This window comes from Muntiacus reevesi, chromosome 13 (genome assembly GCF_963930625.1).
Source record: "Muntiacus reevesi chromosome 13, mMunRee1.1, whole genome shotgun sequence".
Lineage (NCBI taxonomy): Eukaryota > Metazoa > Chordata > Mammalia > Artiodactyla > Cervidae > Muntiacus > Muntiacus reevesi.
This window is the reverse complement of record NC_089261.1, coordinates 24676282-24693073: the sequence shown is the minus strand read 5'-3', so window position 1 is coordinate 24693073 and position 16792 is coordinate 24676282. Positions and strand designations below refer to the sequence as shown.

Below are 16792 nucleotides of genomic sequence, written 5' to 3'. Positions count from 1 at the left end.
TGAAGGAATGAACTTGAGAGAGTAAGGCTCAGAGAAACTTAGGGAAAAAGCATGGATTAGATAAAGGTATAAACTTGTGAAGCCTGGACTCAACTGTGCCCTCCCTCCATGACAGACTTACTTCCCAGGCTTTATGAAATTCTTGATCCTCTGATGCTCAGATGAGCCTAAACCCCAGGTTTGGAAAAGCCTCAGAATGTGGAAGGGAGAAAAAATAGCAAGCAGAAGATGCCTCTCAAGGAATGCACCCTTAGGGATTTTCAGTGATTAAGTCTCCACACCTCCACTGCAGGGGGCATGGGTTCAATCCCTGGTCAGGTAACTAAGATTTTGCATGCCACTGCCCAGCCCCCAAGAAACAACCAACCCCTCCCCCAAAATAAAAACAAAACCCACAAAACTGCAACAATAAAATTTACACTCAAGAAAACCACAAAATGTATTCCCTGTGCTTTTCATCCTCTTTGCCTGCAAAGAGGCATTGGATTTGTGCTTGTTTCACTTAGAGTTACCGGGTTCAGAGATGATGTTAATTGCTCCATTGGCCTCACAGTCCGGATGGATGAAGTACAATCTAGTAGGCTGTGCGCTGATGCTGTGTGATTGCTGAGATGCTTAGACTGCTACAACATTGATCTCGGAGGAGTGGAAACTAAACTCAACACAGTTAGGCGTGTGTGTGGACCACGTGTAAGCCATCTTCCTGGATCTGAGGGCTTTTGGATGTGGCTTCAGGAAAGAGTGAACAGGATGCTTCAGAGCTGCTGGACTTCAGGAGAAAAGTGCTCCATTGAAACAGCTGTTTTAATGGATGGTCTTCCTACCAAGTTCTCCCTCCGAACTGTATATTGAAGAGGTTGTTTCCCCAGGGAAGGAAGCAGGGGCCTTTACATTTCTGAGAATCACAAGTTGGGTTTGTTAGAAGCAAACCCTAAGATGAGGATTCACTTGTGAGTGATGAAGAAGAGAAGTTTTTCCAGGAAAAACTGGTAAGGGAGAGAGGAACAATTCATGCAAAGGAAAGGTATGATTTCAGGAAAAGTCCCAGCCTTATTCTGCTCCTGTGGGAACCTTGGCTATCAGTCACCATTCAGAGTCCTCTGTACCCAGGGAGAGGGAGCTTGGCCTTCAAGCTCCACATTCACCCATCATTTGCAAGCCTGCCCTGGGAAGAAGAAAACTCCCAGGCTTTCCCAGAAATCTTCATGAATATGCAAAAGGGTCCCAGAGGCTCTGGGTACTGATATGAAGAATGCAGGTGCAGGCTTTTAGATCAAGTGTTACAGATGGGATTGTCTCCCGACTGCAACATTCATATGTGGGGACCTTAACACTCAGTGTGACAGCATTTAGAGACAAGGTTTAAAAATGTAATTAACTCATGGTTTTTTAAGGGGAGGGGTATAGTTGTTTGGGCATCTCCAGTGGCTCAGTGGTAAAGAATTCCCCTACAATGTAGGAGCCACAGGAGCCGCAGATTCGATCCCTAGGTGGGGAAGATCCCCTGGAGGAGGGCAAGCAACCCACTGCAGTCTTCTTGCTTGGAGAGCTCCATGGACAGAGGAGCCTGGCGGACTACTGTCCATAGGGCCACGAAGAGTCAGACATAGCTGAAATAACTTAGCATGCATGCACAGAGTTGCTTTACAATGCTGTGTTAGCGTCTGGTGTACAACGAAGTAAATCAACAATATGTACACATATATCATACGATGGAATAGTATTCAGCCTTAAAAAGGAAGATAATTTGACACCTGCTGTAACATGGATGAACCTTAAAGAGATTATGCTAAATGAAATAACCCAGCACACAAGGACAAATATTGTGTGATTCCACCTATATGAGGCATCTAGAATAGTCAAATTCAGGGAGTCAAAGCAGAACAAGGGTAGCAAGGGTTGGGGGGGAGGGGGAGTGGGGAATGACTTGGTTTAATGGGCACAGAGTTTCAGTTCGGAAAAATGGAAAAGGTCTAGAGCTGGATAGTGGTAATAATTGCACAACAATGTGATGCACTTAATGCCACAGAACTCTGCTCTTAAAATGGTTAAAGTAGTAAATTTTGTTATGTATATTTTGCCACAAAGAAAGGTGGTAGAGGGGAAAAATTCTGGACCCTCTTTAGATGTAGAAGTTACACTGTATCAAATATTATTGGGAAATCTGAAATAAATCAGCTCCTTGTTTAACAAACCTTGAAAAATACATATAATTAAGGCTACATGGAGTTATAAGGACGGGGTCCCAATCTGACCAGACTAGTGCCCCGATCAGAAGAGGAAGCGACATCTGAGCTCTCTCTCTTTCCAAATGGACACACAGTGGGAAGACCATGCGAGGACGTGGCAAGAAGGCCAGGAAGAGAGGGCTCGCCAGAAACCAGTACTGATAGCACCTTGATCTTGGACTTCTGGCCTCTAGAACGGTGAAAGGATCAATGTGCGCGGTATAAGCCACCCAATCTGTGGTGTAACAGTTTGTGCTGTAATGTCCAGTTTGTTACAGCAACTCCAGCTGACTAATACACTCACATAGGTGCAGAGAGGCAGTGTGAAGGTTTCAAGAGGAACCTGGACAGGGCAGTGAGCACCACACTGGGTGACTCATTGGCTATATTCCCTATTATGATAAGAATATGCATAAATGATGCCCCTGTTCTAATCACCAAGGAAATGACTTTAAACCATTCTTATAGTTTTGTACTTATTGTAATGCATATTAGAAACTAACACATATACAATTTCAGGGTCATTATTACTAAGAATGAAGGGAAACTTTTAAAAACCAGAGCAATACATAGATGATTTACAGAAAACTCTTGGGTTTACCTGGTGGTCCAGTGGTTAAGACTCCAAGCTTCCAATGCAGCAGGGCTGGGTTCAATCCCTGGTAAGAGAACTAGATCCCACATGCTGCAACTAAAGATCCCGTGTGTCACAACTAAGACCCGGTACAGCAAAATAAATAAATAAATGAAAATAAATATTATAAAAGGGAAAACTCTTGAGTAGTAGTTTAACTGGTACATAATAAAGTACCATTTGGGATGAGTTTTTGGCTGTTGCTAAGATTCTGCTGATGTTGACCATTTTCTGAGCTGATTCTACAGCCTTCCCAGCAATATCCTTTGAATAAATCCCTCTTCTGCTGAAATAAGTCAGAATCATCACTCTAGGAGTATCTAAGAACTCTCACTAATACAGGTAGAACCATAAAATTTCCCTTTCAATCAACTGGCTTAAGTCGAATTAAAAGGGTAAATCGATTGGAAGATTAGGGTAGGAGATAAACAACTCAGGAAATGCCAGGTTAAACTATGGGTCTGTAATTCACATCCTGCTCTGAGAGGGCCAAGCTTAACCTTCCAGACTAATCCCTGAAACTCCTTATGGTGTTACTTCCACCCCAGGACCATCACTCACCCTCACACGTCTAAACATTTGCCATCTTTCTCCTGTGCTAGGAATGCCATCATGCTTTATCTCTGCATATTCAATTCTTTCCTTCTGTCCTGGGAGAGTTCACAGACAAGTCCTCCTCAGTTTGAAGAGTATTTGAGGTGAGGCAGGTAGTGTGAAATGACTCCCAGTCATCCCCATCTCCTGGTACTCATCCACCCTCCCCTTGGTCATCACCTCCCCTTGAATGGAATCCAGATCTCTAATGAAATAAGACATAACCAATATGTCACTTGCAAGATCAGGTTATAAAATACTATGACTTCCATTTGCTGGCATTTTCTTTCTCCCTGCATCATTCCATGTGCTTGCCCTGATGGAGAGGGATACCCAGTAAGGGAACTAGATACTGATGTCCTCTGTCCAGCAATCCTTGAAGCTGAATCCTGCCAACAGCCACACGAGCTAGGGAGTGGATTCTTCCCCACTTGAGACTTCAGATGAGACCAACCAAGCCTGGCCAACACGGTGATGATAGCCTAGTGAGATATCCTCACAGTTTCCCAGGTGTCAAAGTGGTAAAGATTCCTCCTGCCAGGGCAGGGGCCATGACTTTAATCCCAGTCTGGGAAGATTTCACATGCCACAGGACAGCTAAGCCTGTGCGCCACAACTACTGACCCTGTGCCCTCGAGCTTTCTGCTCCACAAGAGAAACCTGTACACTGCAACTAGAGAGTAGCCTCCACTTGCTGCAACTAAAGAAAGCCTCAGTGCAGCAAAGAAGACCCAGCACAGCCAGACATAAATAAATAAATGAAGATAAACCTTTGTGTTTTTTTTTAAAGAGCTATTTGCATACATAAATCCACTGCCTGTTAATGAACACATTCCCTTTAATCTACATAATCAACACTAATCTTGTGGGGTTAATTAGATTTTATGTGCATTTGATTCAGGAGATTTAATTCAATTTCTGATCTCCTGCTTATAGCAAGGGACCCACGCACACATCTCCTTCTGGCCATGTTTTCACAAGTTGAGACACTTGGACACCTAGCCCTCACCCCAGATGTACTAAGGATCTTTCTTGGGAGCATGATGGTGAAGGCTGGTGTCTGATCCAGTAAGCTGTTCAGGACACCAGATGTGTTTTCTGGCTGCATACTGCAGGCAGGATGGAGGAAGAGGTTTTACAGATAAAACAACTGGGTGCTTCTAAATGAAGTGGAGCATTAGCAGAGTTTTTCCTGGCAGCCTTGAAGTGTTCACTGAAGAAAATATGTCCAATAATGGAACTGGATATTTCTTCCTCTAGTGCTAATCCCTTCAAGAAAAGACGCTGACAGACTGTATCAAGGGCCCTAAAAAATGATCAAACTTTTTGAGTCTAAGAAGCCACCTTAAGCAAAAGAGAAATGGACAAGTCGACTATATATTTTTGTACACATTTATACATATTGGTCGTGGCAGCACTGGCGGCAAAGAATCCACCTGCTGATGCAGGAGATGCAAGAGATGCAAGTTCGATCCCTGAGTCGGGAAGATCCCCTGGAGAAGGGCATGGCAATCCACGCCAGTATTCTTGCCTGAAGAATCCCATGGACAGAGGTGGGCTACAGTCCATGGGGCCACAGAGTCGGACACTATTGAGCGACTGAGCACACACACACGTGTGTGTGTGTGTGTGTGTGTGAAATATTTATAATATTAAACAACAGGATATATATTATGATACCAGATTTGTTAAAAAATAAATCTACTATATATTTATTATACATAAATGTTATCTATGCATAAAATGTGAGAAGAAAATGAACCAATGTATTAGCAGTGAATTATCCTTAGGTAGATGTGTGTGTGCATGTTAAATCACTTCAGTTGTGTCTGTCTTTGCATGACCCTATGGACTGTAGCCCACCAGGCTCCTCTGTCTATATAATTTTCCAGGCAAGAATACTGGAGTGGGTTGCCATGCCTTCAGGGGATCTTCCCGATCCAGAAATCGAACCCATGTCTCTTATATCTCCTGCATTAGCAGGTTGGTTCATTACCATTAGCACCACCTGGGAAGTCCCTAGGTAGAAAAGATATTGATGTATTATTTTAGTTTCTTTCTTGTCTAACTATTTTCACAAATATTCTCAGATGAGTAAGTGTTGATTTTATACACAGAAAGCAATTATGTTAAATAATAATCCAGGATGTCTATCTAGAAGCTCACAGAACATCCTTTATGCATTGTTGCCACTGAGAGTCACCTTTCGTTTTTATATTCCTCCTCACTGAAGACTAGGTCTAATCCTTTATGATCCTGACACCAGTTCTGATGCGTGTCTTTTTTTCCACCACCACTATGCAATTCTCTGACCAGCTGGCTGTCCTACAATTCCATTCAATTCTGACACTCTCTACCGACAGATAGTGTCTGATCCCAAAGGTTGAGGGCTCAGTTCCATGAGACTGCCCCCACCTTCAGATACCAACTGCAAGCCCAGCTTTTCACCTATGCCTCTGACCGATCGATTATAGATCGATCAACTATAGATCGAAGGATCCCATGACCCCCTCCTTGGGTTCCATTAATTAGTTAGAGTGGCTCACAGAACTCAGAGAAACACTTCACTTACTAAAATACCGGTTATTATGAAAGGCTGTAACTCAGGAATAGCCAGATGAAAGACACGCACAGGGCGAGGTGGGGAGAAAGGGGCCAAGTTTCCAGGCTCTCTCCAGGCGCTACTGTCCCTAAATCTCCACCTGATCACCACCCCATAAGTGCTCCAAACTCAGTCTTTTTGCTTTGTTTTGTTTTTAAAGAGGCTTCATTCCATGAGCACCATTGATTAACTCATATTGGCCACTGGCTACTGAACTCAGTCTTCAGTCCCCCTCTCCTCCCAGGAGACCGGGAGGTGGGATTGAACACTCCAGCCTTCTAATCACAGCCTTGGTTCCCCTGGCAACCAGCCTGCATCTTAAGGGGAATAGGAGCCTTTCCAAAAGTCACCTTATTAACATAAACAACAGACACCTTGATGCTCTCATCCTGGGAAAGTCCGAGGGTTTTCAGAGCTCTGTGCCAGGAACAGGCATGAAGACCAAATATGTATTTCTTAGTATAAATCACAGAATCACACCCTTTGTGCAAATGGTGAACACGTTATATGAAAGCAGCCTCTGATGAGCAAGGGCAACCGGAGATGACACAGCCTCTAGGACATGAGTATAGATGAGGAGAATGAATAAGCCTGCACAAAGCAGACTAGACCTTGCAAACTAATCTCTGTTTCAAAACCCGAAGAGCAGAGACCCTGGGAATCAGGGCCCTGCCCTTCCTACCGGAGATGCCAAAAGGCCCCGCTGGTGATGTAAGTGTGTCCAAATTGACAAACCAAGGTGTGACAGCTCTGCTAAGCAGCGGTTAACATGCGTCTAAGGCAGGGCTCTTAGGCAGAGAACGGGCCTTGGAAGCCTGGGTCACCAATAGAGAGGGAGCCCCTCCCTCTTACCTGTTGCGCGCGCCTGGCGCCAGTCGCTGGCATACCACGGCGGTGGTGGCATGTTTGCCTCCGTTCCCCATCTCCTGCTTGACGTCCCACTGCCGAGGCTCGCTGATCCGTGTGCTCAGGATGTTCACCCCCTTCTTCACCTTGGCTCTGTGAGGATGAAGAGGGCAAGAGAGAGCTGAGAGATTAATGACTCGGCCTTTCCAAATGCGCCCATGCTCCGCTCAGCTGAGCACCCCGCCTTTTCATTTTTCTGCTTTTTTTCATATCCAGTGGCACAGACAGACAAGGGGTCCCAGAGGGGTCGGATGAGGACTGGTGCTTGGAGTGGGAGGGGATCTACCCGCAGACCCAGGAATCGTGGAATTTGCTGTTCAGATCTGATGAGGGAAGGGGGCCCCCCGACAGACCCCAAAAAAGGAGTAGCACAGCCGAGGGGTCAGGAGAAAAGCACGTCTGCACAGGCTAGTCATTCTCAATCAGGGGTGACTCTGTCCTGCAGGGACCACGTGCTGATGTCTGGAGACATTTTTGGCTGTCTCGACTAATGGGGGTAGGGCTGGCATCTAGGGAGCAGCTAAAAGAGCCTCCCAAGGCACAGAACAGTGTCTCCCAACACGGGTTAAAAAGTTTCAAGTGCGAAACCCTGGTGGAGGTGTACACGCTGCTCTCTCTACTTTGTAGCTATGTGACTTTGGGTAAATAATAAACTCTTTGTGTCCTACTTTATTCCTCTGTGAATGGATATGTTAACAGTAATCTACGCTATAAAGCTGTTGTGATGATGAAATGTATTATTAATAACATAACAGTGCCGGGTATACAACAAGCACTTAATAAATGTTATTATTGTATTGCTCCAAGGAGGTCCCCGACCTGCTTCATGTGACCTGCCAGGTCTCCTCTGGAAATAAGCTCGGCTGAATACACAATCCACAGACTTTTAAAAAAGGCAAAGTGCTTCTCTTAGAACTGTTGTTTTGGCCACATCTCTTAGCCTTTCTGAACCTCAGTCTTCCCATCAATCAACTGGTGAGAAAAACAGCAGATTGAACACAAATATCTACTTCTCCTTTCGTCCCAAATTCCATTTAAAGGTAAGTTGGGCGGGCTATTTTTATTGCTGTCTTTAACTTTTAAAATTTTATCTTATTTATTTTTGGTTGCACTGAGTCTTCATTGTTGCATGCGGGCTTCCTCTGGTTGCAGTGAGGGGGCTACTCTCTAGTTGCACACGGGCTACTCATTGCAGTGGCTTCTCTTGTTGTGGAGCATGGGCTTAGGACCTCTGAGTCTCAGTAGTTGGCACACAGGCTTGACTGCCCCATGGCCTGTGTGATCTTTCTGGACCAAGGATCGAACTCATGTCCCCTGCACTGGCAGGCAGATTCTTACCCACTGGACCACCAGGGAAGCATGAAGGGACTATTTTTAAAGACCCACGAAGATGAGGAGGAGAGATGCAGCAACCGTAAACAACTTGGAGACCTGAACGCTGATGTCCGAAGTCAGCTGAACTTCCAAACTAAGTTGTGAGCTGTCGTGGAGGCTAGCTAAGAACCCATAAGAGTTGAGATCATGAAATCTCCCCATCTCAGTGGGACCACTAAAACTGGGAGTCTATGAGGGCTAAGATATGGAGGATTAGCTAAAAGTATGTTTATGAAGCAGCCAGATACAAATGCCCTTCTGTCTCCCTGTAACAGGGTGACTGCCGAACTCCCCATCAGGCCTGAGGGACCATGAAGCTCTGAGACTCGGGTTACCATGCCCCAAAACATGTGTGGAGTCATGTGACACAACGCTGAACACAGAGATTCCTGGGACTTTATCCCCAAAGCTGGGCCTTCACCCTCTAGGAAAAATACCAGATTCCAGATCATCAGGTACTGATCCTGGAGCCTCTCCAACCAGCCAGCCAGGTTGTCTTTCTGCAAAGCTTGTAGTCAGCAAGTCCCACTCATGGACTCAGAGCTTCTAATGGATTTTTAGGCCCTCATTTTTTCTTGACATGAGCAAACAAGAATCGAGACGCTTAGGACTCTGAGAAAAGTTTCTACTTGACACAGAGAACAAAGTAAAAAAAAAAAAGCAAAAAAAATCTGTAGAAAATATAGCCTATGAAGGAAAGACCAAAATTAACAAAATACACAATCGTTCACATTCACAGAGCCATCAGAGAAGATACTGCAGTCATGAAACAAAAACAGACTGCTATCTAGTAAACCCAAAAGGGGAAAGAAATGAGCCCTTGGAAATTAAAAAATATTATAGCAGAATTGGAGAAGGAAATGGCAACCCACTCTAATATTCTTGCCTGGAGAATTCCAGTGGGCAGAGGGGTCTGGTGGGCTACAGTCTGTGAGGCCGCACAGAGTCAAACACGACTGAATGTCTAACACACACAGAAATGGAAAGTCAGTGGAATGGTTGGTGGATAGAGTTGAAGACATATGTTTTAGGAAGTAGAAAAGAAAAAAGAAATGGAAGAGAATTACTTTGAGGTTCAACATCTGGACACTATAAAAACACACAAAAGGGAGAGCAGGAATCACCAATGTAGTAATTTAAAGAAATTTACCCAAATGAAAGGATAGTAATGTCCAAATTGGAAGGACTTACTAGGTGATGAATCCAAGACAGAGGACTGATACAGCTCAGGACACTGAATACAGACAGGTGAACTCTGCAGTCCTCCAGGCCGAGAAAGGATCAGGGATCAGAATGGATACAAGATTCACCACAGTCACTCGGAACCAGAAGATGATCAAAAATACCTTCAGGACTTCCCTGGTGGTCCAGGGGTTAAGAACCCACCTGCCAATGCAGGGGACCTGGCTTCGATCCCTGGTCTGGGAAGACCCCACGTGCTGCGGATGAACTAAGCTTGTGTGCCATAGCTACTGAAGCCCGCCCTTCCTAGAACACGTTCTCTGCAACGAGAAGCCACCACAATGAGTAGCCCCCTACTTGCCACAATTAGAGAAAGAAAACATTTTTAAATCTTCAAAAATCAGAGGGGAAGTGATTTCCAACCTACCATTTGATACCCAGCCTACTGATGAAGAAAATGTTTCCAAATATGTAAGTTCTCCAAAAATTGACTTCCTACACCCTTGCTCAGAAAAATACTTGAGGATGTGTGCCATCAAACAAGGGTGTAAATATAGAAAGAAATTGTGAGACCCAGGAAGTGAAGCTTCAAAAAAACATGACAGAGATGCACAGTAGGTTCATGGTGAACAGAGGTCCCGGATAAGAGCTGAGCACCAGCACAGACAAGATTCTGTCTATTATGTCTCCAGGAAACGGCAAATTTCCTGATAAAGTCGATGTGAAAATATTCGAATGGAGACTTAGATAATCAGCAAAGAGTTGGGGACTAAATAAGAGCTAAACACAGAAAATGAAGAAAAATAATAAAACCAAACTGGTTTTTAATTCTGGGGCTAAACCATTATTATGCAGAAGAGCCATCACTATTTAATACTTGGTTTTACTGTGATTGTACACATACTTATAATATTTTAAACACAGATTATTAATCTAGATAAAATATGATTGTATTATTGGAGAGATGGAGGCAGAGAAAAACTAGGGAGAAAAGATAGATTCTTATTCTTCATAGTGAAATGTTTTATAGCTATTGCCTAAAACTGAAAAAATGAATGAGGGAGGGATGGTTTGGGAGTTTGGGATTAGCAGATGCAAACTAGTGTATATAGGATAGAAAAAAAACAAGGTCCAGCTGTAGAGCACGGGGAACTCTAGTCAACATCTTATGATAAACCATAATGAAAAAGAATATGAAAAACATTGCATATATATGTATAACTGAATCACTTTGCTGTACAGAAGAAAGTAACACAACACTGAAAATCAACTACACTTTAATGAAATGAATTTTTTAAAATGAAGAATTATCAACCTTATGCTGCTTAGATATGGCCATAAATGCCAAACAAGTAGGAATTTTGCTTCTGTATGTGGAGAAATGCTGTAGAAGGGAACAACATACTGCATGCAGTATGTTTTGCAAAATAATTTTTAATTTTGAAATAGGTTGATAGTTTGAGATTAACAAGAAGTCTAAAGAATTCTTATACACCTTCCCCCAGCTTCCCCCTGTAATGCATGTAACACATGGTCACAGTACATTTTCAAAACCAGGAAACTGACATTGCTACGATGCTATGAAATCACGTTCACACACCCTGTTTAGATATCACTTGTTTTCATGTGCACTTCTATAAAAATATTATTTTACTGAAGTATAGCTGGTTTAAAATATTGTGTTAATATCTGCTGTATAGCAAAGTGATTCAGTTATATATATTATATATATACAAATATACATATATTCTTTTTCACATTCTCTTCCATGATGGTTTATCACAGGATATTGAATAGAGTTCCCTGTGCCATACAGTAGGACCTTTTTGCTTACTGTTCTATGTAGGATAGTTTGCATCTGTTAATCCTAAACTCCCAACCCATCCCTCTCCTATCCCCATCCACCTTGGCAACCACAAACCCATTCTCTACATCTGTCACCTGCATTTTTGGGGGGAGTAGTGTAGTTCTATAAAATCACATCACATGTGTAGATTAAAGGAATCATCATCACAACCAGAATACAGAAGAATTCCACCACCATAAAGACACTCCCTAATGTTACACCTTAATAGTCACGCCCGCCCACCACTTAGCCCCCCCAGACTCTGATCTGTTCTCTATTCCTGTAATTTTGTCACTTTGAGAATGTGAGATACAGTTTTTACCAACAAACTCTGCAGAATTATTTGATTTCTTAAATTACATGCAAAGTTATCTTATGAAAGTAATAGCTTAAAAAATTACACATGCACACAGCCCTGCTCTGCTAAACTTATAAGTTGGAGGAGATATATTGTTGTGAATAATGAACTGGCAAGATTTACTTAGCATGGCCCCGCCCACCAGAACAAGACTCAGTTTCCCCATCAGTCAGTCTCTCCTATCAGGAAGCTTCCATAAGCCTCTTATCCTTCTCCATCAGAGGGCAGACAGACTGAAAACCACAATCACAGAAAACTAACCAATCTGATCACATAGACCACAGCCTTGTCTAACTCAATGAAACTATGAGCCATGCCGTATAGGGTCACCCAAGACAGATGGGTCATGGTGGAGAATTCTGACAAATTGTGGTCCACTGGAGAAGGAAATGGCAAACCACTTGAGTATTCTTGCCTTGGGAAACCCACAAACAGTATGAAAAGGCAAAAAGATAGGACACTGAAAGATAAACTACCCAGGCTGGTAGGTGCCCAATAGGCTACTGGAGATCAGTGGAGAACTAGCTCTGGAAAGAATGAAGAGATGGAGCCAAAGCAAAAACAACACCTAGTTGTGGATGTGACTGGTGATGGAAGTAAAGTCCAATGCTGTAAAGAACAATATTGCACATGAACCTGGAATGTTAGATCTATGAATCAAGGCAAACCGAAGATGGCAAGAGTAAAAACTGACATTTTAGGAATCAGCGAACTAAAATGGACTGGAATGGGTGAATTTAACTCAGATGACCATTATATCTACTACTGTGGGCAAGAGTCCCTTAGACGAAGTGGAGAAGCCATCATAGTGAACAAGAGTCCAAAATGCAGTACTTGGATGCAGTCTCAAAAACGACAGAATGATCTCTGCTCATTTCCAAGGTAAACCATTCAATGTCACAGTAATCCAAGTCTATGCTCCCTGACCAGTAGTGCTAAAGAAGCTGAAGTTGAATGGTTCTGTGAAGACCTACAAGATCTTTTAGAACTAACACCCCAAAAAGATGTCCTTTTCATTATAGGTGACTGGAATGCAAAAGTAGGAAGTCAAGAAATACCTGGAATAACAGCCAAATTTGGCCTTGGAGTATGGAATGAAGCAGGTCAAAGGCTAACAGAGTTTTGCCAAGAGAACTCACTGGTCATAGCAAACACCCTCTTCCAACAACACAAGAGAAGACTCTACACATGGACATCACCAGATGGTCAATACCGAAACGAGACTGATTATACTCTTTGCAGCCAAAGATGGAGAAGCTCTAAACAGTTAGCAAAAACAAGATCGGGAGCTTACTGTGGCTTAGATCATGAACTCCTTATTGCCAAATTCAGACTTCAGTTGAAAAAGTAGGGAAAACCACTAGACCTTTCAGGTATGACCTAAATAAAATCCCTTACAATTATACAGTGGAAGTGACAAATAGACTCAAGGGATTAGATCTGATACACTGAATGCCTAAAGAACTATGGACAGAGGTTTGTGACATTGTACAGGAGGCAGGGATCAAGACCATTCCCAAGAAAAAAAAATGCAAAAAGGTAAAATTGTTGTCTGAGGAGGTCTTACAAATAGCTATGAAAAGAAGAGAAGCAAAAGGCAAAGGAGAAAAGGAAAGATATATCCATTTGAATGCAGAGTTCCAAAGAATAGCAAGGAGAGATAAGAAAGCCTTCCGCAGCAATCAATGCAAAGAAATAGAGGAAAACAATAGAATGGGAAAGACTAGAGATTTCTTCAAGAAAATTAGAGATACCAAGGGAACATTTCATGCAAAGATGGGCACAATGAAGGATAGAAATGGTATGAACCTAACAGAAGCAGAAGATACTAAGAAGAGGTGGCAAAAATACACAGAAGAACTATACAAAAAAGATCTTCATGATCCAGATAATCACAGTGGTGTGATCACTCACCTAGAGCTAGACATCCTGGAATGCGAAGTCAAGTGGGCCTTAGGAAGCATCACTACAAACAAAGCTAGAGGAGGTGATGGAATTCCAGTTGAGCTATTTCAAATTCTAAAAGATGATGCTGTGAAAGTGCTGCACTCAATATGACAGCAAATTTGGAAAACTCAGCAGTGGCCACAGGACTGGAAAAGGTCCATTTTCACTCCAATCCCAAAGAAAGGCAATGCCAAAGAATGCTCAAACTACTGCACAATTGCACTCATCTCACACGCTAGCAAAGTAATGCTCAAAATTCTCCAGGCCAGGCTTCAACAATATGTGAACTGTGAACTTCCAGATGCTCAAGCTGGTTTTAGAAAAGGCAGAGGAACAAAAGATCAAATAGCCAACATTCATCAGATCATTGAAAAATCAAGAGAGTTCCAGAAAAATATCTACTTTTGCTTTATTGACTATGCCAAAGCCTTTGACTGTGTGGATCACAACAAACTGTGGAAAATTCGTCAAGAAATGGGAATACCAGACCACCTGACCTGCCTCTTGAGAAATCTGTATTCAGGTCAGGAAGCAACAGTTAGAACTGGACATGGAACAACAGACTGGTTCCAGATAGGGAAAGGAGTACGTCAAGGCTGTATATTGTCACCCTGCTTATTTAACTTATATGCAGAGTACATCATGCGAAATGCTGGAATGGATGAAGCACAAGCTGGAATCAAGATTGCCGGGAGAGATATCAATAACCTCAGATATGCAGATGACACCACCCTTATGGCAGAAAGCGAAGAACTAAAGAGCCTCTTGATGAAGGTGAAAGAGGAGAGTGATAAAGCTGGCTTAAAACTCAACATTCAGAAAACCAAGATTATGGTATCCAGTCCGATCACTTCATGGCAAATAAATGGGGAAAAAGTGGAAACAGTGGCAGACTTTATTTTTTTGGGCTCCAAAATCACTGCAGATGGTGACTGCAGTCATGAAATTAAAAGATGTTTGCTTCTTGGAAGGAAAGTTATGACCAACCTAGACAGCATATTAAAAAGCAGAGACATTACTTTGCCAACAAAGGTCCATCTAGTCAAAGCTATGGTTTTTCCAGTAGTCATGTATGGATGTGAGAGTTGTACTATAAAGAAAGCTGAGCACTGAAGAAGTGATGCTTTTGAACTGTGGTGTTGCAGAAGACTCTTGAGGGTCCCTTGGACTGCAAGGAGATCCAACCAGCCCATCCTAAAGGAAATCAGTCCTGAAGATTCATTGCAAGGACTGATGCTGAAACTCCAACACTTTGGCCACCTGATGTGAAGAGCTGACTCATTTGAAAATACCCTAATGCTGGGAAAGATTGAAGGCAGGAGGAGAAGGGGACGATGGAGGATGAGATGGTTGGATGGCATCACCGCCTCGATGGACAAGAGTTTGAGTAAACTCCGGGAGCTGGTGATGGATAGGGAGGCGTGGCATGCTGCAGTCCATGGGGTCGCAAAGAGTCGGACACGACTGAGCAACTGAACTGAAGTGAACTGAGACATCACCAAGCAAAGGTGGTCATCAGAAGGGAACCAGTGTGGTGGGAAGTGATGATAAACCCCATCTCCACCTTTCAGGCCCAGGGTACCCAAATTAGCATCACACACAGAGCAGTAAGAGCTTATCAGCTGCAGCTGCACTTTTTCTTTAGAAACTTCTTCCAACCCTTACTTTAAAATGATTTGCTAAATGATTTTGCTAAAACATACTTGCCACCATGGCCCTGAGAAGTCCAAGGTATGCTTAAGTGACAAAGATAAAGGACACATTAGCATATAAAAGCTCCTCCTTTGTCCTAAAGCAGGACGCCTCCCACCTCAACTGTCCACAAAGACTGCCTCATGAAATGTGACTTCACTTGAAATTGGGTTTTGCTGCATCTGAATTTTGCTCAAGACCGGAGGTTTCACTGAAGCTACAAATTGTTCTTTCCACTTCATGGTTCAAGAAAATAGGAGGATTCTTGTTGACTGGTGCAGAGGCTGGTTACATCTCTGACTTGGGTGGGGAGATGAGCTGCTGAGATGAGAGGAAGGTACAGGTTTTAAAGGGCCCAACCTTGTTAATTAGGTGTTTTGTTTACTGAGGTCAATGGGTGTTCCGATTTACTTCAAGGAACTAGAAGTTGCAGGAATTTGGGTCCCCCCCAGAATGAGAGGTTTTGCAATGATAGTCAGTGTTAGAATATAGTGGGATTAGGGGATAAAACATGAGGATGCCTGGTTTCTAGGGAAGGAGTGGAGCACTTGGTCCATGGTGATGTGAGAGCAGCTTTTTTTTCAGCATCCATTGTGGAGGGGAAGGCAGTGAACCAGATGCAGGAAACCCAGCTTCTGGGCCTGTATCTGCTGTGATGAGCTCCATGACCCTAGGAAAGTCATGCAGTTGACCTTGCTCTTTTTCATCATCTGTCCCAAGGAGATGGCCTTAGTTCACTGGTCATCCACTGACACTGCCCCCCCGCCCCCCGCCCCAATGTGTAGGGCTGCTGCTGCTGGTTGTTGGGGAGATAATTTCAGATTTTCAGAGACAGCTCTGAATAACACTGACATGTTCTTTTCATCCATCATGTTAATATTGAGGACCAACTTTTCCCAGCAGGTACCATGCTGGATACTGGGATACTGAGAAGCATCAACACAGGACTCAAGTGTGGACCAGCCCTGGTGGTGCTTCTTGTCCTGCCTGATTGTACCTGAGCTGGCTCATGTATACCACATGTTTATAATTGATGCATTATATGATTACATTTTCTAGTGGTTAAACATTTCCTCCTCTATTCAAAAATGTGCCCAACTCAGGTGTAATACAGAAATGATTAAATGTTCCTTAAAGAAAATCAATGTTCAGTACTAATTTTTGAACACAGGAAGCCTAATTTCCATCTTCCAAGCCATCCATCTCTGGGTCAGCTCTAATTATCATGTGAAAAGCACTCTCTAGAAGCTTCTCAAAGCCACTGAACTTCTAGAAGATGCTGCAGTAGATCCTGGAATGTGTGAGCATCTGTGCATCTTGAGTGGGGGTTGTGGGAGGAAGCAAGGTACCACTTGGTCTCTGGCCCTATAAGGCTGTTGAAGGGCTGAATCTGATCCTCAGAGTAGATAGAAAAGGAAAAATATAAATA

General features: G+C 43.2%; 1 protein-coding gene across 1 annotated transcript in view; it reads right to left on the bottom strand.

Annotated features, from left to right (window-relative positions):
• TMEM132C (transmembrane protein 132C) overlaps positions 1-16792 on the bottom strand; it is a 432070-nt gene that overhangs the window by 151514 nt on the left and 263764 nt on the right. The window contains exon 3 of the mRNA XM_065904531.1: positions 6911-7057. Coding sequence (XP_065760603.1) covers positions 6911-7057 — 147 coding nt within the window. The remainder of the gene's footprint in view (positions 1-6910; positions 7058-16792) is intronic.